This window comes from Lagopus muta, chromosome 6 (genome assembly GCF_023343835.1).
Source record: "Lagopus muta isolate bLagMut1 chromosome 6, bLagMut1 primary, whole genome shotgun sequence".
Taxonomy (NCBI): Eukaryota; Metazoa; Chordata; class Aves; order Galliformes; family Phasianidae; genus Lagopus; species Lagopus muta.
Window position 1 is genome coordinate 16,707,449 of NC_064438.1, and position 21,860 is coordinate 16,729,308.

The following is a 21,860-nucleotide window of genomic DNA, read 5'->3' on the forward strand; positions in this document are numbered from 1 at the left end:
ATAGGCTTTCACTGGGATGCTTAAATGAGGAGGATGGGCACAAATTCACCTGCCCGCAGCTGCTGCTGCAGACCAGTGAGGGCTGAATCAGCCCTGGAAGTACCTCCCGGTACCTCCTTAACTGAAGAAAGAGGCCAAGGTCCCTCTACTATTAACCTCAGTGCCAAAGCAATGTCTAACAACTCTACAATGTGTTTTGATTTGATTTAGAAATTCCGTCAGTTTTTTCATTGAATAATTATTCATGAATGGTACGGATTACAGTGGCTTTTACTTTTATATAAAACTTCAGGTTTATCTGAATGTCAGTCCAACAATTAACTGATGATAAATAATTGTGTACCCAGGGTTAGAAAACAATAAGTGCAGCAAGGATGCTGCATGATTGGATAACATTCCTTTTTTCTTTCAGCACAATTTATCTCACAATGAAGATTGGGGAGGTGGAGTTACTGGAAATTGTGCTCTGTGAGCCAGCCAAAACCCATCCCTCGGCTCTCTGACAGGGAAGGCTGTTTTGCTTGCAGTGCCAGAGCTGACATAGTCTGGTTATGCACATCAGCCCAAATTTAAAGACAGCTATACTTGTCGTAAAAACAGGGTAAGGAACTTTGGAATTTGTGAAACTGATCATTAATCTCAAACATGTTTTTTTGGAAGACAGTGGCACGTGGGCTCTGTCCACTCCCATCAAGCAGCTCCATTTGAACACTGTCAATCCAGCGCTAGAAACATGGGGCTTCACCAGAAGGTGAATTGTCATTGCAACCAGCTCACATGCAGTTAAAACACAGGAAGAAGCTGGTAAACACATCACAGTCATTGCCCACCATAAGCTTCCTCTTGGTTTCCTACCTTAACGACTTCAACAGTTTTGTCTTTTGATTTCAGCTCTTTCTCTCATTCTTTCTTCCTTCCTTTCCACCTTGCTGGGACACCTGAGGTTTCTGTTCTGTCCAGGCCTCCCTCTGTGCAGGTTTGCTTGGCAGCTTCAACAACTGCTCATTTTGTGTCCCTACCAGGATCTGCAATGACAGTGACATACACTAACCGTGTGGCCGATGCCCGCCTAGGCACCTTCTCGCAGCTCCTGCTCCAATGGAAAGGCAGCATCTACAAACTCCTTTACTCTGAGTTCCTTATTTTCATCTCCCTCTACTTCGCCATCAGCCTTGTCTATAGGTGAGCATCCTTACACCAGCACCGCCACAGCTCCTTGCTCTCAGCTGGTCCCAAAGCAGGACTTCTGAACAAACCAGGGTTGGGACAGCAGTCCTGAGAAAAAGCAGCTAGCCAGACACTAACCAGCCTCTGTTCAGAGGAGGAAGGGTTTTTCCTCACTGCTGCAGTGGCTGAGCAGCTGACAGATTTCCTTCTTTGGGCCTGGAGAGGAACACGGATCCTCTTCCTGGAGATGAAAAGCTGCATGTGATAACTACCTGAGAAGATTGGCATATAGAGACCAAGGCTGAACTGGTGCTGGAGGTGTTCCACCGTGGGAAGCGTTTCTGAGAGCAGACATCAGCTCTGGGACTGCAGACCTGTCAGAAGGCAGCTATGTGGTGGGGTGGGTCTGATTTGAGTGGGGAAAGGCAGGAGCTCCCCTGGTTGGGTAAATGCAGCATGGAAGCAGGAAAGCAGCTCTAAGAAAGAGGAGCTCATGTCGGGCACTGTTGACGTGAGCAGAGCTTGGACTGACATTTTTCAGGATATTAAATAAAATGTGCACATCCAAGCACTATGGCAAACACCTGATTCCAGATGGCACTTTCCCCTAGATGAAAAACATAGGGCTCCCTAATCAGACTGTAGCAATTACCACCCAGTGACCACTTCAGGCTCCTTTGGACATGTCGGCAGGGTATTTTGAGTGCTCCCCACATCACCCCACACCCACAGCATGGTTGTGTCGTGGCTACGTGTCCTTGCTTTCCCTTGCCAGACTCTTACCCAGCAGGCCCAACAAGGCACAGTCTCCTCCTTAAGGCTGATGTCTCTGTTCCTCCCTTTCAGGCTGATCCTCAGCGAAAGCCAAAGGCTGATGTTTGAGAAGCTGGCACTCTACTGCAACAGCTATGCTGAGCTAATCCCTGTGTCCTTTGTGCTGGGTAAGGAGCTCTGACTGTGAACGCACAGGGAGGGGAAGCGGGCAGCATTTCTTCTCTCACCCTGGGTCGACACAGCTCTTCAAGCAGGCAGGTTTCACTGAGCAGTTCCCTCATTCTGCCTTTGTGATAAATACATCAGTTAATGCTGCAGCTGTGAGGTATGCACACAGCTTTCACTGCCCAGATACACTGGTGTGATCTTGGTTCTACCAGGAGGGCAAGGACCAAATATCTCTAAACAAGTTGTGAAAGCCAGACTCTAGCTTTAGCATGATACAAATTACCTCTAGGTCTGCCTTCACTCATCCCTATAAGAGCAGTGCCAGCCTTCCCATACAAGAGCACACATCTCCCCTCCTTCAGGATGGCTAACTTGCTCGGCTCACCTCTAGGTTTCTACGTGGCCCTGGTGGTGTCCCGCTGGTGGGCGCAGTACGAGAGCATCCCGTGGCCTGACCGCATCATGAACTTGGTCTCCTGCAACGTGGATGGGGAGGATGAATACGGGCGGCTGCTGCGTCGCACCCTGATGCGCTACAGCAACCTGTGCAGCGTGCTCATCTTGCGCTCCGTCAGCACGGCTGTGTACAAGCGCTTCCCCAGCATGGAGCACGTCGTGAGGGCAGGTCAGTATTGGTACTGCCCTCGGCACAGCTCTGGGCCAGGCAGGCAGCAGCTCCCTGCCACTTGACCTCCACTCTGGAGCAGAGATGGTGCAGTTCTAGGACACTAGTTATCACATTCTCAATAGTTGTCTAAATACACTACGTAACTGCACCCTCAGCAGTTCTCTATCTCCCTGCTGGCTGGGATCTGGTCAGACATTCTGCAGACATCCAAAGTCTACAGCTTTCTTACCAGGGGAGCGGGGGGCAGAGAGCCAAGGGACGGGACCCAAACATGGAGCTGTGTCAGGGGAGAGGCGGGCTGGGGGTTAGGGAAAGGGGCACCAGAAAGCAGTGGGCATGGAACAGGCTGCCCAACCCCAAGATGCCAGAGTTCAAGGAGATTTTGGACAACACTTTCAGACAGAGGATTTGAATTTCGAGTGGTCTTGTGTAGAGCCAGGAGTTGGACTCTATGAACCTTATGGGTCCATTCCAACTTGGTTTATTCTATGAAATAAGAAATTCTTCTTGCATTCATTTAAAAATCAGTATTTTAACAAAACTTGCCATCCTTTTCTGCATCCAAAGGCTGAATGCCCAAATCTTTCCTGTAATTATAAGAAGAGATAAGGTGACTACCTTCTGCTCTCTATGGCCATTCCTTTCTCATCTGTTCTTTTCCACTTAGGCCTCATGACACCTGAAGAGCACAAGAAGTTTGAGAGCTTGAATTCTCCCCACAACAAGTTTTGGATCCCATGCGTGTGGTTCTCCAATCTGGCTGTGAAAGCAAGGAATGAGGGGAGGATCCGGGACAGCGTGCTGCTCCAAGGCATCCTGAATGTGAGTGACAGTAGGCAACTGAGATCCTCATGCAGTCCTCCAGGTGGAACTGCAGGGATTTAAGAGGTCAGGCAAGGAACAGAAATGTTGAGGTGGGATGCCCAGACAGTGAGCCATGCCTGTCCCTGGGGACGTTACATTCATTTTGATGGGAAATACCCCCACTGCCACTTTCCAACTGGTGACAGAGTAGAATTTTTCATGGCCTGTTGACACAGTGGTGATGCCACATGCAGCAGAGGCTAAAGAATGCAATGTCTTTCACAAAATTGGGACTGGGAGGAACCATCTGACTCACATCTAGGTGTAGTCTTAGGAGACACCCATGTAGTGTGTTCTGGATCAAACTTCCTCCACCATTCACATATTCCAGTGTCCAATAAAGGTCTCTAGGATACAGCTGTAAAGCCACAAGGAAGCAAAGCATGTGTCTGGAAAAAAGCAGAAGTCAAAAGCGCATTAAACAACCAGCGTCCCTGCAGACAACGTCTTTATTGAAAACCCTCACATAGTCCTGGGATGCAGGCCATGTTCCACAGGCAGGACCTGGCATTGGTCCTTGCAGAGCTGCAGAGAAAAGAAAGACTCTGGAGCAGCTCATCCCCTCTAAGATTCACGTGCTGAGAGGCCTATGTTTTTTCTATTGCCTGGGGTGAGTTTCATCCCTCTGAGCTGTTTATCTAGGCTCACAAGTCAAAAAGAGAGAGATGGATATTTCTAAGATATCTTTGCCTCTGATCTGTTGAGACACTCACTTTGTGAGGAGATAACCTCTGTTATGAAAGAAGCTAAGAAGGGACTCAGGTCTCAGACAGAGACATCCAGGTAGCAAGGAGTTCCTCCACAGCAAGTGTGAGACCCTGCTGGTGTTCTGCTGGGGGAGGGCTTGACCCCAATGCAGCCCTGACTGAGCCCCACCTTCCAGAGAGGTGTGATCAGGAGGGGATGGGCAAGGACACACAAATGTAGTGCCAACAGGTCTTTCCTTCTCCCTACTGCAGGAGCTCAACACTTTGCGCAGCCAATGCGGGCGGCTCTATGGGTATGACTGGATCAGCATTCCCCTGGTCTACACCCAGGTGAGATGGGCTTCCCCCACATCCGTGGCTGCACTGCCTGCCTACACGTGCTGCTTTGGAATCTCCTCTGACCCCATACTTGCCCTACACACAGACCATGTTGATGCTACGTATGATTGGACTTCTCACCCATGCCTGCACATGCAAGCCCCATGCTGGCTCTCACACACACATAACTCATAAGCACACACACTGCCCAGCCTTATTTCTGTAATTCACAGCAACCTCTACAGAAACACTCTCCGAGTGTAATTAGTTACCTGTAAGGTGCTCCATATGAGTGCACAGAAAACACAGATACATGCAGATCCATGCCCTGCAGAGAAGAGATATCACTGTAGTTTAGGTCCACAGAGCTATGTCAGGCTGTAAAAAAGACTGGGCCCAAATTGACAGCTCCTCTGGCAGCCTCAGTTGGGTCTTGGAGTTGTGAGCAGGATTTATCAAATGGACTGGAACAGTCTCCTCTCTGTAGAGCATGACCCATTTTTCTATGGTTGCCCATCCACACTGCAAAGTTTGTCTTTGCAGGCACCCTATAACACGTGCATCTTGAAGCAGCCCTGTGCTGTTCCCTTCTGGGAAGTGCCTGGCTAACTGAAGAGTCTCGTGATGCCGGGTGTTTGATTTGAACCTTCCTGCTTGACACGAGTCTCGGCTGTTATTAATTTGAAAAGTGGAAGTTTCCAGTCTCGTGATTGCACAGAAAAGTACAGAGTTCATTGTAGCTTGAAATTTGGGCAAGCAAGCAGGCAAATATAAAAATATCCTTCATTAGGACCAAACCAGAGCTGGCACTAATGGTCAGGGTTCCCCTCCCAGATATGGAAAATGCTTACCAAACCATGAGGGGCTACAGAGAACTACTGGAACAGAGATGTCATTCCAGGGACAGCGTGGAGTGAAATGCAGCGTACATAACGATGAAGGGCAGAGGGTACACTTAAAGTTTTCTGCAGTGAAAATTAATCTTCCTGCAGAAAGCAGAGGAGAAGCTTGTTGTAACTGAATACAAGGCTTTCAAGGGCTCCTGAGCCAGCAGCTCACCGCAGTTTTGATACAAGTGGGGTGAGAACAAAAAAGAAAAACGCTGAGAAAGCAAGTAGGGAACTTAAGTTTCTCTGGTGTGTCCCCTGGCATCTTTCCCAGGTGGTGACCGTGGCTGTTTACAGCTTCTTCCTGGCCTGTCTGATCGGGCGGCAGTTCCTGGATCCTGAAAAAGCATATCCTGGCCATGAACTAGATCTCTTTGTGCCTGTCTTTACGTTTTTGCAGTTCTTCTTCTACGCTGGCTGGTTAAAGGTACGTCCAAGAAATTATGCCTGGAGCTGGAATCCGACCCATTGGGTTTTTCCCAGTTGGTGCCCACAAAGAACCCAGCTGTGCACTGTGGCCTACGGGCAACATGCCAGCTGCTGGGAGACAAATGGAGAGCCAACGGGAGCTAAGGACAATGCTAACACTCTCAGGTTCTCTGCATCTCACTTGACAATCAGCTTCACCTTTCCTAAGTTTTGGGGAAAAGAGAGGCAGTGGACTGCATTACCTATATATCGATGCTTCCTAGAAACTGGCAAACTTCTGTTTTTAAGCCACCCCCTTTTTGGGAGAACCCAAATTCAGGGTACATCACCCTTGAGAGCAGTTCTGGGCTCTGTCCAATAGACATTCTCCCTGCAGGGAAAGGGTGGCTATAAGCATGACCTTTGTTGTGTGTTCTCCACGTGCAGGTGGCCGAGCAACTAATTAACCCTTTTGGGGAGGACGATGATGACTTTGAAACCAACTGGCTCATCGACAGGAATCTGCAGGTAAAGTGAAGGCAGAATTCTCCTGCAGAGGAACACTTAGGACTGCACCTAAAGTTTCACTTGGGCCTTTGGTCCATTTCCCAGCACACACGATGGGTCCAGATTCTGTTTCAGACCCTCACTGCCTTTCAGTGACACAGTGAATGACATAATTTCTGCCTTTTCCTGGCTTTTCCCACACCATGCCTGTACCTATAATCACCTCCTCTGATTTCTTCTGTGCAATAACTCTCCTTCAGAAGAACTCCCTACCTAACACTAAGCTCATTGGTTCTAGTGAGCATATTGCTTTCATTTCTCATTCCACACCACTTTCCTTCTAATTAATCAAATCTCTCCATGCAAAAAAACAAAACAAAACAAAACAAAAAAACAAACAAATAAAACATCCACCCCACAATTGACTGGAAACCACATAGCAAATCCAGCTGCTCGTTTCACTTCCATGCTACATGGCACTCTTCTGCCCTGCATCCCTTTGTCTGCTGCTAACAGGCTGCTGACTTTGACATTCCTGCTGTTCTCCCCAGGTCTCCCTTATGGCAGTGGATGAGATGCATCAGGATTTGCCCATCCTGGAGAAGGACCTATACTGGAACGAGCCCGATCCCCAACCACCTTACACTGCAGCCACTGCTGAGTACAAGCGCCCATCATTTCTTGGATCAACCTTTGATATCAGGTGAGTGCAATTACAGGGAGTCAGAACAGACCTTAGCATTTACACCGTAGAGCAGGTGCAGTGCAGGATATTATACTTGAGTAAGAAAGAACACTATATTCCTATCTAGTCTGTGAAACCTTGCTCTAAAATACTTACAGATTTGTCCAAAACTGACAGACAGTATCTTTCTTCACAAAGAAAACCTCTGATCTCTTGCCCCCCTGCTCTGCAGCAAGCACCCTGTAGTGGAGGGCCTAACACATAACTGATGTGGCAACATAGAAGAAGCTTGCCATTGGCAGCAACGCTCCCTGTGATGCCAGTCTCACCACCAGAAAGCACCATGCTCTGTGACTGCATAACAGCCTGTTTTGCCTTTCCCCAGCATGCAGAAAGAAGAGATGGAGTTCCAGCCCCTGGAGCAAATTAAAGAGAATGAGGAAGCAAACCATTCCACACCACTACTGGGACACCTGGGTCGCCTCCTGGGTGTCCAGTCACCAAGTTTCTCCAGGTCCTCTTCTCGGATGAACCTACTGCGCAGGCGAGGGGAGCCCACGTCCCCCTTCTCCCATTACATGTACCAAGACATGGGCAAGTCGGGAAACATCAGTCAGCCAAGGGGAGACACCAACTCACAGGAGCAGTGGGACGGTGAGGATGGAAAACTGAGGGAGTTTGATGCCTTCATATCTACCCCATTTTATGAGAGACCTGGTTTCTACAGTGCTCCACAGACACCCATCAGCTCCATCCCCATGATCTTCCCTTCTAGACGGCAAGGGCGCAAGAAGCCCCCTGCACTCTCCAGCATAGCTGCATGCTCAAATTCTCTCAAGGACGTCGTTGTCAACTCCTCACCTTCCAGGATGAGTGATACGTACAAAAGCCAGAGCTCCCTCGGCTCAGGTGCAAAGGAAACATTTATTTGGCCGACAGAACGGAATAAAGGTCCTGACCCGCTGGTTGTAATGGTGGAAGAAGAAAAGAGCAACTCTAGCAGTAAAAGCAGAGAAGCTGCCATCACTGGAAGTCCAGCAGCTCTGTCCACAGCATCAGACAGCCCTAAATTCCCTTTCCTAGCAGAGTCCCCAGACCACGAGCAGCAGGGCAGCTTCAAAAGTCTGAAGAGTTTAAAAGGCTCCCACCCACCCTGGCTAGCTCTGGAGAACACAGCAACAACCACCCCCAATTCTGAGCAATCGAGTGCCCTCCCCCAACCTAGCAACATACCACCCAGCAGCAGCACCTCCCTCTGCTTCTCATTCACTCCTGTCTCATCCCCAGTGCTGGAGAGATCCCCCATAGGGAACAGAGGCCCCGATACTCACAGTCTAAGTTCAGAAGACGCAGCTAGTGCACCAGACCAGCATCCATCGGAGGCTTCCAGGAGCACGAGAGATACAGCAAACAGAAGCAGTAACGCTCCTACGAGAGAGACAAGAAGAGCAGAAAGCCCATCCACTAATGACTCTGGCATCTCTCTCGCTGAGGGTGACTACGTGGGGCTGATGGAGGTGATCATGGAGACAAGTGAAAGCATATGTGAAGAGCAGATGGATCAGGGCAGCTAGAGGAGACTGACACACACGTGTATGCCAGGTAGAAATGATACTGCAGTGTCTTCACACCTGGTCCACACTAGCACTCATCCTCCTAAAAGAAGGGCAGTGCTGCCAGACTTCTTGTTTCTGGAATATTACTCACCTACAGCCCAGCACCAGTGACTCACCACTACTGGACTCAGGCATAACAGCAGGCACTTGACCTCAGTGCCTGCAACGAGAAAAAAAAAAGACAAAAAATCTCTACACACTGTAGCAAAATAAGACTTCCAGCATTAGGAATTACAAACGCCTATGTAGAACCATAGCTGAACAGATACTGTTCTGAAGACTCTGGAATGCAGGTATAGCTCAAAGCAGAAGAGGTACGTAGTTAAGGACATTACAGCAATCGAAGCTCCAAGTTTACATGAGTATTTGCCATAAGGCCCAGGACTTGTGTAAGCTGCTCCAGGGAAAGAAAGGGACTGAGGCACAGCATTTGTGATACAGAGCCACAGTGCTTCATGAAGTCCTATCCAGCTGGTGTTCTCCAGCACCAGTAAAACGATAGGTTAAGGCTACTCAAAAAAGTGGCTGCCAACAACCATACTTACACTGCTTCAAGTTTTCTATCATGCTTTGCTGATTTGAAAGCACTCAAAGTTATCCAGATGGTAGCAAACAACATAAAGCTAGGATTTTTAACAAGTTTTCCCTAAAAAAACAAACAAACCAACCCTAAAAGCAAGGCAGAAGTCCAGGACCACTTCCTCATTTGAATTTCTACACAATAAAAGCTTAAAGAAACCACAAAGCTCTTCCTCTTTTCACAGAAAGCTGCATGTTCCCTTTAATCCCAAGAGGCACGTGATAAATCCAGTCCACCCACCTCCCAATACCCTCACACAGTATTCCAACCCTCTGCCTGCCAGGCACAGCTGTTTGAGCTGGGCAAATAGCACTACATCCATATCTAATACCCTATACATTATCTTTGAAAACAGTACCTGCAATAGTTTGTCTAGCTTATATTGTGAAGGATGCAAGAGCTATGTTTTTGTACACAAGTATAGTGCTATTTTTGTTAGACAGGCACAATCTGACCTAAACTCACAGGTAGTAGTTCAGGAAGCACAGAGCCTCAAGCATTCCTCTTCTTGTACATTAAGACAGAAGCTTTGGTGGCAAAGGCGCTTGGAAACATGTTTCAGTTCCTTTGCAATCCTTGCAGGTTCCCCCCCCATGCAGTGGTATTTACTAAAATGCTGAAGTGCTAGAGTTAAAACAATTCCTCCAATTTATTTCTTCATCCATGCTCAGCTCAAGATAACTTTCTCAGTTAAGACCACAGAGCACAATCCTGCACATACACATCTTAAAGGAAAAAAAAAAAAAAAAGCAGAAGAAGCCACCTTGAACCAAGTCACTTTATTGGATGGAAGGCAGTACACAAAACACAAGAGAAAAGAGGGCTGATATTTGGAACAGAGTATAAGAACTGCTTATCTAGATAGCTGAAGACGCATGCACTGCTGGACCAGTAAAGCACAAGTCCCCCTGAAACCCACAGGGCGGCTCTCGGCAAGCCTTCAGCTGTTGTCACATTCCCCAAGGGTGTGCTTGTCAAACAGGTATTCTGCCATGCCATACTTGGGTGCCCCCATCTTCCGCAGGTTGGTCACATGGTCACCCAGCTCCTTGATGGCTTTCACCTGCTCATCCAGGTAGTGAGTCTCGATGAAGTCACACAGCTGGAAGGGAGAAGAAAGAAGTTTAGGCCTGAACACAGCTCACCCTACTGAAAAAAAATGAGCCAAGTATGTCTCAAGGTATTTAAGTACACTGTACAGCACTTCATGATCATGAGCATTTACACATGTAGAACAGTCAGCTACGTTGCTCTTTTTAAAGCAAATCCTTCTAGCTTGCACAGGATATTTTCCAAAGTACTCTGAAAACATAAGTTAACTCACAACTGGAGGCTTTACTACAGACATCATTGCCAGGGCTGGATTGAGGCTTTTTTAACTAAAAGGTTAGCAACATGTGTCTGAATTGCAGCAGCCTAAAGTGTCAGCAGTTTTTATCATTCCAAAAAAGTGACTTTGGCCCCCAGTCAAGCCCCCTGCATACTGATAAACGTACTTCTCTGCAAAATGTTGTTCACATGAGTGCTTTCTGTTCTGACGAGCAGCAACAAAAGGGTTTGAGCACAGCTACACACCCTATGCTCTACAACAGACCTTAGTCATCCTAATATAACTGCTCCTCTGCTTGAAAAAAAAATAAACCACCAGGACATTCCTCCTGGTAGAGCTGCACTAATTCAGCTCCCTTTCACCACTGCACAGCTACAATCTTGCTTCAGCACCCACTTACGTGTGGGTCATTCTTTTCAGTTGCCAATTTGTGCAGTTCTAACAGCGACTGGTTCACGTTCTTCTCCAGGTGCAGGGCACACTCCATTGCAGTCAGTCCATTCTCCCAGTCATCACGATCTGGTTTCTAAAAGGAAAAAGACCATATTTTTATAAAGCAAACAAATCAATAGAGAGCAAAGTCTTTTAGGTTGGTCTCAAAGTCTAAAGCTGCATCTAAAAAAGCAGTTTGCTGCACTATGCAGTTCTCCAGTAAGGCTCTTTACTCCAAACTCCTTAAACACAACCAAGCTCAAGCATTTGGGCCTTGAAAAAAAGAAAAACAATTTGGCACTCACACTGCACTTAAGACAGAATTGAATGCAGACTAAAAGTCACAGAGAACAGATGTCTGTTCTCTAAGCTCTCCTTGCATTACATTCAGTGAAATCTTGGAAGGTTAAAACTTAGAACTACTTTTCTTCCTCCATTGTAATCTCATGACCTAAACATCTAAGCAGGTGTCCTGTTTTTGGCTGAAACGTGCTAACCTTTGTTCATAGTGGTTGGTACAATGCCACCAAGAAGGAGAACAGTGTGATAACACTGATGCTTTAGTTGTTGAGCAGTGTTTGCACTAGAAGTCAAGCATTTTTCAGCTCCTCATACTGCTGTACCAGCAAGGAGCTGGCTGTGCACAGAAGCAGTGCAGCTGACTGAAACTGCAACAGATAGCCCATGCCATATGGTATCATGCTGAATAATAAAACTGGGGGAGTTTGCTAGGAGTGGGCTGCAGGAGTGAGCAGCCAGCAAGCAGTAAGCAACTGCACTGCACATCACTTGTTTTGTCTCTCTTACATTCCCTTTCACTTCCCTGTGAACTGTCTTCGCCTCAGCCCCTAAAATCCTTTTTCTAATGCTTGCCCCCATCCAGTGGAGAGGGGATGGAGTGAACAGCCGTGTGGTGCTGAGCTGCCTGCCACATTATGCCACTGTATAGGTACAACCTCCAAGAAAACAAAGCAGTTCAGATATCAACTTGCCTGTTTGGCTAGATATTTTTTCTAAAGTGGCTGTCACCTACTGTTTTCCCCACAAAGAGTTGCTATACATTAAACTGACATTAGTTCAATGCCATTAGTAATTAGCAAGAAATGAGTAAAGGGACTTCAAGCAAATCATGCCATGAAGTCTTGCAGCAAGTTACTGATTCTAACTGGAAACAAGTTGTTTTGTTATCTCTAGTCACAAGACTAGAGAGCCAAGAAGGCACATGCAGTTGAACTCAAGATAGCTGAACTAGTTATACTCTAATTCGCTGTTTCCTGCACCCCCACCCCCTCTAAAACCACTATAAGCTATGTATGTGCAGCTGTTCTCATGGAGGAACTGCTTGTTAGTAGTTGGTCAGCAAGTTAATGTGCATACCTAGACTTTGCCCAGACTGATCACAGCAACACATGCGCTCAACCACTGGCAGCTGCTGCTGCTTTTCTGCAGGAGGCCTCTGAGTGGAATTCCTTCCCCTACAGCCTGGAGACAGGCCCCAAGACTAGTTCTGCATTAGGTCTGAGAGCCCAGAGAGCTAGTGCTCACCTTGATGTCCTGCAAGAAGATGCGCCCACCCCTCTGATTCTGCAGCTTCATCAGCTTCTCAGCATGTTCACGCTCCTCGTGGGACTGGTGCAGGAAGTACTTGGCAAAGTTTTTCAGAGCCACATCATCCCGGTCAAAATAGTAGGACTGAAAATAAGAATTCATGTGCTCAGAAACTCAAGCTTCACTCTTGCAGCCACACAAAGCAAAGTCTACGCTGTAACTTCAAGTATCTCAACCCCTCCAGAAGGCTAGAGCCCAAGCTGTGGGTAATCAGCAGCAGGGTAACACGACCAAAATCTTCCCTCCATGGAAAGTTCAGTATCCCCAGCTAGAATTAAGTTTTATTGGATTATAACCCATGTCTTGATAAGTAGAAGTAACTGGCATTTTTGGTTCACTTCTGATGTGTGAAATCCCACACACCACTAAAATATTTTTCTGACTTCTGGACTATCTTGCTTTCAAGGATTGTTTTCCCACTCCTTCTATTCATAGTGGTCACAAGTCAAAGTTCTAGTTGTAACACCTGCTAAGAGTAGGTTAAGAGTAGCAAGAAACGTTAAGGTGCTTCTTCATAATGCTTTTACACACATTCCAGCAGATTTAGCAGGTATTAGACTAGCAAGTATCCTTCCTACTTCTGAAAAAACCTTCAGTATTACATTTGAAAGTGAAAAAGCTTAACTGTAAGTATAACACCTAATCAATAGCCAATACAACATCAGCTCTTGAAAGCCAGAAGATTTGTGACAGCAGTTAGAAGCCAACCCACAGCTCCTTTTTTCTTCGGAGAGAGATGTAAAGCAGAGTTCAATAGAAAGCTTTGTATCTGTGCCAGCTATCTACCAGGCAAGAACCTGCACAGCTCTCAGCTCTGACAGCAGCAGCTGGGAGGCTCACAGGACAGCAGTGTTTGTGTACCGCTATCACAACAGCTACATTCAGCCTGCAGTGGAGGTTCGCACCTTCACAGTAACACAGCAGCAAGCCGTTAAATCCTACACCAAAAGGCTGCAATACAGGACAGCCAGGAAGTTTCCCACACGGGTCAGAGCTGCTGCCCGGACTGAAGGCACCAGCTCCGCTACAGCTAAACCGAGAGCTGCGTGCCAAGCCATTAAGGCGAGCACGGAACAGGGGATGCCACGGATCCCTCCCAATTCACCTCCCGAGCAAGCCGCTGGGAGAGCCGCCAAGCGCTGCGTCGGGCAACCGCTGCTATGCAGCCCTGCCCCGAGGGCAGAGCCGCCCGAGAGCGCTGAAAGGCGCTGATAACAGCCGACGACGCGCAGCTAACGCGCGGCCGAGGCTCGCCCGGAGATAAGAGCCCCCACCTCCCCCCCGCAGCCAGCGAGCGGCTCGGGCCGCCCCCTCCCCCGAGGTGAGGAACGCAGCGCGGCTGCGCCGGGAGGCACCGCCCGGAGCCGCCCCCCGCAGGGCCTCGGCCGCCGAGACGCGGGGCCGCCGGCCGCCCGCTCCCCTGCCACCACTCCCCTGCCACCGCCCCCCCTCCGCCGCTCACCATGCTGAGGTACACGTAGGAGGCGTACAGCTCCAGGTTGATCTGCCGGTTGATGGCGGCTTCGCAGTCCTGGTGGTAGTTCTGGCGCACCTGGGAAGGAGGCGTAGCCATGGCGCTGCCGAGAGAGAGATGCGGCGAATACGACGGCTGCTGTGGTGGCGGCGGGGGGAAGGCGGCGGGCCCGAGCGCGGCCGGTTCCGTCCAAGCACTGTTGACGCAGGAACCCGCTCCGCTCAGCCTCGCCGACGCGCTCTGGGAGCTGCCGCCCCGCGCGGCCCCTTTTATACCGCCGCAGCGTCACCGCGCGTGAGCGCGCCCCCGCGGGGGGGGGGGAGGAGGCGTGGCCTCCAGACGCTGCCCGCCGAGCTGCCGCGGGGCCTCCGTGACTCAGCACCTGCCCTGGCGGTGCTGCCCCCTTCCCGCGGGGGCGGCGCCGTGGCGCCCTGCTGCCGAGAACGGCCGTGCGCGGTAAGCGAAGTCGGAGGTGCAGCGTCACCGAGAGATGTCCGCACGGCAGCTCTGCCGTGACTGCGTTGGTGCTCCCCGCCCAGCCACGGATCCTGGGGCTGTGTGTGTGCCCGTAGCCCCGAGGACAAGGGAGCACGTGTGTTTGTTCCCTAAAAGCTGCGTGCAGCTTTTTAACTTCAGGTGGGACATGCTTGAGCTGCTTGCTGTAATGCTAGGAAGAAAGCTGTGCTGTGCCGCGTGCTCCTTACCCTCATCACGTACTCGGGACTTTGCACTGGAAAGGCCTACAGAACCCCACCTGCCAGTGCTCTCCACCCTATAAAACACCCACTGACTCAGCCACGGCATGGGAAGTTTCCAGACTTCCTCCCCGCAGTGACCGGGCCCTGCTCTGAGTGCTCCTTCAAACTGTGAGGAGATGCAAAAGGCTAATTAAATAAAGGTCAAAATCCTTGGTTAGCTCAAGGAGCCAGCCCAAGAAACGGATGCAGCAGAGAGGTACATCCACAGTGCTCCAGACATTAATGGGCACCTGCAGTGATGGCTGCTGGTTGGTAATGACCTTGGGAAGGAAACTCGCTGCGTGTTAGCAGTGAGCAAAGGCACCGTGTGCACACAAAAAGAGGTACCGAGCATGGCCTGCCTGCTGCTGTTCCATTTACCTGGTGGGGGCTTTAGGACACCCGTTCAAACACACAATCATAGAATGATAGAATCACAAGGTTGGAAACGACCTGTAAGATCATGCAGTCCAACCGTCTCCTCATCACCGTTGCCACCACCAGCACTGAACTGCATCACACAGCTCCTCATCCAGATGCCTCCTGAACACTGCCAGGGACGGCAACTCCACCACCTCCCTGGGCAGCCATTGAAGTCCTGACCACTCTCTGAGAGAAACAGTTCTTCTTTATGTCTAACCTAAACCTCCTCTGGTACAACTTGCAGCCATTTCCCCAGGTCCTGCTTGTTGCCTGGGAGAAGAGGCCAAATCCCTCTTCACCACAGCCTCCCTTCAGGAGGTTGTACAGTGTAGTGAGGTCTCCCTGAGCCTCCTCTCCTCCAGACTGAACAATCCCAGCTCCCTCAGCCACTCCTCATATTTGTGCTCCAGACCCCTCACCAGTTTCGTTGCCCTTCTTTGGACATGCTCCAGGACCTCCCAAAGGTCCAACTGGGACTTCTGATACTGAGATGGTTATTTCAGCTGTTCAGTTCCATTTGAACGTCATTCATTTTCAATCAACGTTGTACTATTCGACTTTCTGACATTTCAGGCAGGCTGGAGGAGCAACCTTGAGGGCCAGAAATGTCCTCCATAAACTGACAGCACCCCATAGCGCTGAGCTCCCCAAACCTTGACTTCTACTAAGAAAACAGAAAATGCTGACATTTGTCAGAAATACTCCAAGCACTGGCAGCATGAATCACTGAGCCTATAAGCTCTGATTGACTTAATTTTTCCTCAGAGCAGCCCATTCTGCAAAGTTTTATTTGGTGTTTGAACCTGTGACTGCCTGCGGGTGATGGCATAGGGTGTGTTTGCTTCTGTAGCTGAAGGTCTGAAAGAGACAGGGCCGATGTCTTCCTCTGTCTCACAGCTTTCCGTTGCTTCTGTCAGTTAATTGTCAGGAGTAATTAAGATCGTTAAGGCCGTACCTGTTGCTTCGCAGGCTGCCAGGTACATTTGAAATCTCATGTTCTCCTCCCACGCTAATGCTTATGTAAAAAAAAAAAAAAAAAAGAAGAAAGAAAGAAAGTTGTAACCGCTGGGCAGACTTGCATTATTGTTTACACAGTGGTATTTTCAGCAGTTGGAAGCTGAAACCTTGCATTTGGCTCGAGAGGTGTATTTACAGTCAGTTGTCCTCTGTATAGCTTTATGGTCCGGCAGGCCTATGATGCCAGATGATTGCAGACCACAGTTCAGTATTCCAGAAGGGCTAACCTTGAACCTACCTCCAAACAATTTTTCTGTACATGTTCTTGCTGTCTGCATTCTCTTGCCACTGGACCCTTCTGATTGTGGCTGGCAAAAGCATACTGTGAACTAGGAAAAGTTGCCCAGCACCTTATAGATGGCGAACCATTGCTTATTTTTTTCCAGTCTCATTGTGACCAAGCACGCATAAATCCTTTCATTGTCTCATGAAAGGCTGAGCAACAGCACAATTTGTAAGAAACTGAGCAAATAGCCTACTAATAACAGGAATATTTCCTCTGTAGTTTGAACAGTCTGTGCCACCCGTGATCAAATGTCAGTAAGATAAGGGAAGTCGTAAATTCTGCTTTTTAGATCAATCACAAGTTGCACAAACATGCACATCAACATTGACAGCAGCAGATTTGCTTGGCCAGAATAAGAAACATTGGGTTGAAAGGCCATGTATCACGGTGTCTTGGGGACAAACAGAAGGCTTGTCTCTCACACTTGTCTTAGAAGAGTTCAGGTTTAGCTATAACCCAAACTTCTCTGTCTCAAACTACCATCACAGTGTTTTAACTTTATTTCATCATGTTGTCCTTTGCCTTGGGTTAAGCCCTCTTTCATCCTCCAGGAGTGGAGTTATGGGCATTATTGGGAAGCAGCCTGGCAGAAGCATTATCGTGCTCTGGGCGTCACATCAAATGACATTCACATCTGTTAACTGGCAAGCTCATTTTCTGCATCTGGCAATGCTTTGCACACTACTTTCTGTAATATTACTTTCAATACTAATTAATTGCATATCTGGCCATTATTCATTAAACTATTCAAAGTAGCAGGGAGATCCTGGCCCTTGTCATTCAAAGGCAATAGATGAAAGATCTTGGTGTGTTGAGGAAAAAGAGCCTAGCAGTCCAAATTATTTCTTTCAGTATCCTTTTGCACACAAACATCACAGCTGCCCAGGGGCTGATCCATCAGCTTAGCTGACAGCATGCACAGCCTTACTTTGCAGCTGTGTCACCCCTGGGCTATTTGTTGGTGTGAAGCAGAAGCATTCTTCATGCTGCCCGCAGGCATAAGTCACTGCATTGTTTACCCACACAAGCCTCAAATTGTTGAAGACAATCTCTGTTTCAGATCCCATCTGAAACAAAGGAACAAGATCTCTTTTACAGCTTAACTATTGTGTGTCAAGCACAGATCTGAAAATCCGCCATCTCAAGGACAGTAACACTTAGTTTCCTTATATGGCAGCTTGAGACATCAATTTCAGTTTGGAAAAATAATCCAAACTCCTTTGACAAACATTTCTTTAGATATACAAGATGTATATAGAAGATATACAGAGGCAATCAAGTCAAAGAATTGGTTGGCAGAGGTCAAGGTATACCTAGATACAGAAAAAATATGTGCTCTGTTTCTGCACACCTCAGTTTCTCAACAAAGTGAGTGGCACACACTGTTTGCGATGCTGGGCAGTACACATCAAAAGTAAATTCTGAGCTTTTATGAGTGGGAGTTGGATTTTTGCTGATTCACTGCCTTAGCAAGATCTTAGCATGTGACTTAGGCACCCACGTCGACCTTTGACAAGAGGTGTTCCTCCACATAGCCAGAGGTCACTGCAGTCAGACAAGGCAGAGCGTTGACGAATGTGCAATGTTTCATTGATCATCTATAGAAATGGTTCCCCTCTGGCTTTAAAACGCTTGGTTTCTTAATGGTTAGAGTACTAACACATCTGAATTGAAACACAACGCCTGATCTAAGTCCAGCGAGCAAGAGAGAGCTGAATATGCCTTAAATATGACAATAACAAAAACACAGCAGCCTTTCTTCAAAGCTCAAAGTCCTGTAAATAAGATAAACCACACATCCGGTCAAATATTTGTTACAGAAAATTTCATTCCACCCACCCACAGCCTTCGGTGCAACTCAGCTCGCAGACTTTGGGTAAACAAAACAGCGACCCCAAACTTGGCTCCAAGCTCCATCACGTGCTTGGAAATTTGACGCTGGCCTCAACTGTTTTGAAAGCCGTTTGCTGAGAACATCTGGGCTCCACTTGTTCTATGAGAAATCCTACACACAGAACTCTGACTGCAAACCCCTCGGGTGAAACACTGTTCAATTCCTCTGTTGTTTCTTTTAGGTGCGCAATTTCCTGGGGAAACTCCGGTTTTAGGCAGCAGGCTTCGCGGAGTACTTGCAGCTCTGAATGCAAATGGCCAGTTACACAGAACTGCCAGTTCCTGGAAGCAGTTTGATGGCAGAAACACAGGCTAACAGAAAGTTACTCAAGGAAAACGTGCTTAGGAGACAGTCAGCAGCTCCGACATAGGAAAGTCCCAAAGTGTGTGTAACAAATCTGTGCTTTATAGGCAAGTAATACAAGACCCATTTTGGACAGACACTTTTTCTAAGAGGTTAGAATTCTTATCCCTCCCCACCCACAAATATTTTTGCATAGAGACAGTCTAAACTGACTGCCCCAGGAGGTTACACTTCTCTAATTTGTTCAGAATATCCTTCTAATTGAATTTGTCTTCCTTGGCAAGTGTTGGTAGGAAAAAAAGTGCTTAGGGGCTTGAGGGTGAGGAAGAGCAATGTTAATTAACATTACAATAGTTCTGCCTGCTCAGCATGGCCAGAAGCAAGATTTGGTGGATTTACTAGCATGTACCAACCCTGTTTATCCTGATTTGAAGGCTACTTTACCTGTGAGTCAGAAGCTCTGGATTTTATTCCTATTACAGCTTCTGTACAAGGTGGATGTACTGTAGCTGTGGTAAGACAGATTTACTTAGTAGCAAAATCCAGAATTAGTGTAACATCAGCGGTCCTCCTTTTTTTAAAGGATGTGATTTCATTGGGTAATCCATCAGAAACTAAACCATGTCCCCATCCTGTCTGTCCTTTGTGTTGTCAGCTGAGGCCATCTGAGGTGCAGCCACGTAGCTCTTCTAAAGCTTCCCTGTCCCACGGCCTTGCACCCCAATCAGGCTGCCCACCTGCCTGTGCATGTTCATATCGGTAATTGTTGTCCATCCCCAAGACACCACTTGGACAGTTTGGGTCTTAGTGGTTTAACTGGCCAGGGGGAAATTAAACAAGGAAAAGGTATCAGTAGGCTATACTGAGGCAAGACTTGACTAGCTAATATAACATAGGATTGGATAGGAGGTGCATAAATTCAGCAGATGTTGTTACCTCTGGGCATAGTCCAATGTTTCAGCAACCAGAACAATACTCTCAGGACTAGCACCTGGCCCTTGCAGCCAGCCACAAGGAAAGGCAGTTGCAGGAGTATGTGGTGCCACAGAAAGGAGTATATGCATTCCTTAGCAGTCACATTGGGCTTTTTCAGACTGTAGCACTGGCTGTGCTGGCAGATTCTGTGCAGAACAGACCAGGACGAATCATTAAACCCAGACGGACCATCAGGCTCTTATACCTTGACAATCAGATAACATTGTCCTGTGATTTAGGCCAGCATTCTGGAAAGAGGCTCCAGTTAAAAGCTCTTACTGTCAGTCTCATGAGATAGCAAATAGTGCAGGCTCTCATCTAGGACAGCAGTCAGCTTCATTTCAGGTTTAGGAAGGTTGGTGAAATACTTAACCTGACTTCAATCATCAGTCCCTCCCCTCAGTTGCTCGGTCTTATAAGCAAGCCTGCTCAGTCATGCATGGACACACTTTATCAAACTTGTCTCAATAGGCCAGCGATGACCAAGACTGAAACCAGTCAAATCAGGAACTTCCCAATCAGACAAGAAAACAGATTTCTGCTCCTCGCATACTTCACACAGGCTGGACTCCTTGCTTGTGCTTGGTGTGCTTGGTTGCTTCTGAAAGCTCACGGACATTCTTCAGATATGGACTCACTGTGGAATGGCAAGGGCTGAACACATCAGGAACAAAACGTGTGGACTGAAAATCTCCCCATGTAGCAGCTCCTTACTGTCCTACTGGGGCCTTCATAGAGGTGACCATTGCAGATATTGGCATGATGTCTGTATTCTTTCACTGCAACTGGAGTTGGTTCCCCCAGTTCATGCCAGAAACAGCCCTTCCTGATGCCATTTCCCTTGGGGAATGCATATCTTCCTATGGTCTGAGTGGGCTGCCTGGGCAGCTCCCCTTTGCCCACTGAACACCTAGGACTTGGCCAAGATGCCAAGGATAGTAAGCTGTGAAATCAGTTCTAAAGCAGAAGTGGCTGTACTGATTTCTCTTACAAAGCACTTCTCCAGTCAGGAGGTGCAGATTGAGCAACAGGCTGACATCAGCTAAAATCACGGGGTGGTGAGGGAGCGGCTCAGATGCTAAACCATGTGGATGTTGCTGAGGTCACCATGTAAGACACAAATTCCCTGATCGAGAAGAAAAATAAGCTAGAATTGCAGCATTGTTACTTAACCCAGGAAACTCTGTCAGTAAAATCAACTAGAGGAACTAGCCCCGCATGATCACACAACGAAAGCTGCCAGTCTTTTACTGGAATTCATAACTGCCTGCATCCTTGGCCATAATGAGTCTTAATTAGCAGTTAATACTGCCTGACACAGGCAATTCCTGCTTCTCTCCCTGCCTCTAATGCCCTCACTATAGCCAGCCCTTTGCTCACTCATTATCCCAAGTGCCTCAATTTCAGAAAGAAGGCTCAAATGGATTTTCCATTAAACTTTGTTCTCAAACACCTACTCTCATATCACATTGCCTCTCTGATCAGTCAATTCAGACCTGCAGACAAGGAACAGGCTGTCCTATTGCCCTATTAAAAAACACCTTTGGATTTAAGAAACCTAATGAGCCAGAACCACTCATGCATAGTTTACCAGCAATTATGACTGGTGTTAAATATAGACAGGTAACATTTACTGATCATTCTGCTTGAAGTGTAGAGTAGTGTTTAGATGGAATATAAGTCTCTACAAAATATCTCCACCATTTATCTACCTTCTTTATTTATCCAGAAGCTCACTTGTTTAGAAAAGCCTGTGTTGACATGGTGTGTGTTCACTGATTTCATCATTTTGTCATATTCTTGGAGTCAAATGGGTCTACCTCCCTGTCTGTGAACATGAACATTTCGAGATGAGCAGAATGGACCACAGCTGTCAGCCTTGAAAGAGAAGGAGACCACTCATTTCTAGTGTTTGCCTCTGAAAACCCTTCTCCTTTGCATCCTAAGCTTTCTAGTGCGTGTAAGGCCCCATGTCATCACAAACTTCCTCAGGTGGGAAAGGTTCAGAATCTACGTGCTTTACGGTAGAGGTCAGAAAGCTGCTTGATCCAGAAGTGGCTCAGTACAGGAGA

General features: G+C 47.8%; 2 protein-coding genes and 1 long non-coding RNA gene across 4 annotated transcripts; 1 reads left to right on the top strand and 2 right to left on the bottom strand.

Moving 5' to 3' along the window:
• Positions 1-953: 953 nt before the first annotated feature.
• LOC125695406 (uncharacterized) lies at positions 954-5,894 on the bottom strand. 2 transcript variants are annotated; one of them, XR_007377948.1, is made up of 5 exons: positions 4,899-5,894; positions 3,858-3,990; positions 3,356-3,416; positions 2,495-2,585; positions 954-1,025 (listed from the first exon to the last, which is right to left on the bottom strand). It is a non-coding gene; the product is annotated as an uncharacterized LOC125695406 (long non-coding RNA). The 2 variants fall into 2 exon arrangements; XR_007377947.1 differs by having other exon boundaries at positions 3,356-3,990.
• On the top strand, positions 1,018-10,069 carry BEST1 (bestrophin 1). The gene is made up of 9 exons (XM_048949771.1): positions 1,018-1,182; positions 2,014-2,108; positions 2,501-2,734; positions 3,405-3,559; positions 4,561-4,638; positions 5,788-5,940; positions 6,369-6,449; positions 6,980-7,131; positions 7,499-10,069. The coding sequence occupies exons 1-9, from the start codon at positions 1,031-1,033 to the stop codon at positions 8,685-8,687; spliced, it is 2,289 nt and encodes a 762-aa protein (XP_048805728.1). The 5' UTR covers positions 1,018-1,030; the 3' UTR covers positions 8,688-10,069.
• Positions 10,070-10,073: 4 nt separating this feature from the next.
• Positions 10,074-14,410, bottom strand: FTH1 (ferritin heavy chain 1). The gene is made up of 4 exons (XM_048949759.1): positions 14,142-14,410; positions 12,617-12,763; positions 11,040-11,165; positions 10,074-10,411 (listed from the first exon to the last, which is right to left on the bottom strand). Exons 1-4 carry the CDS (start codon positions 14,250-14,252, stop codon positions 10,250-10,252), a joined length of 546 nt encoding a protein of 181 aa, XP_048805716.1. The 5' UTR covers positions 14,253-14,410; the 3' UTR covers positions 10,074-10,249.
• Between the last annotated feature and the right edge of the window lie 7,450 nt (positions 14,411-21,860).

What these genes read in the sequence shown, in the direction of transcription:
- BEST1 (XM_048949771.1), top strand. Translation starts at nt 1,031, where the DNA reads ATGACAGTGACATACACTAACCGTGTGGCCGATGCCCGCCTAGGCACC. An exon ending in TGCTCCAAGGCATCCTGAAT is followed by an intron (nt 3,560 to 4,560) that starts GTGAGTGACAGT and finishes TCCCTACTGCAG; the next exon opens with GAGCTCAACACTTTGCGCAG. An exon ending in TCTACGCTGGCTGGTTAAAG is followed by an intron (nt 5,941 to 6,368) that starts GTACGTCCAAGA and finishes CTCCACGTGCAG; the next exon opens with GTGGCCGAGCAACTAATTAA.
- FTH1 (XM_048949759.1), bottom strand. Translation starts at nt 14,252, where the DNA reads ATGGCTACGCCTCCTTCCCAGGTGCGCCAGAACTACCACCAGGACTGC. An exon ending in TCTTCTTGCAGGACATCAAG is followed by an intron (nt 11,166 to 12,616) that starts GTGAGCACTAGC and finishes TTTTCCTTTTAG; the next exon opens with AAACCAGATCGTGATGACTG. An exon ending in CTGAAAAGAATGACCCACAC is followed by an intron (nt 10,412 to 11,039) that starts GTAAGTGGGTGC and finishes TCTCCCTTCCAG; the next exon opens with CTGTGTGACTTCATCGAGAC.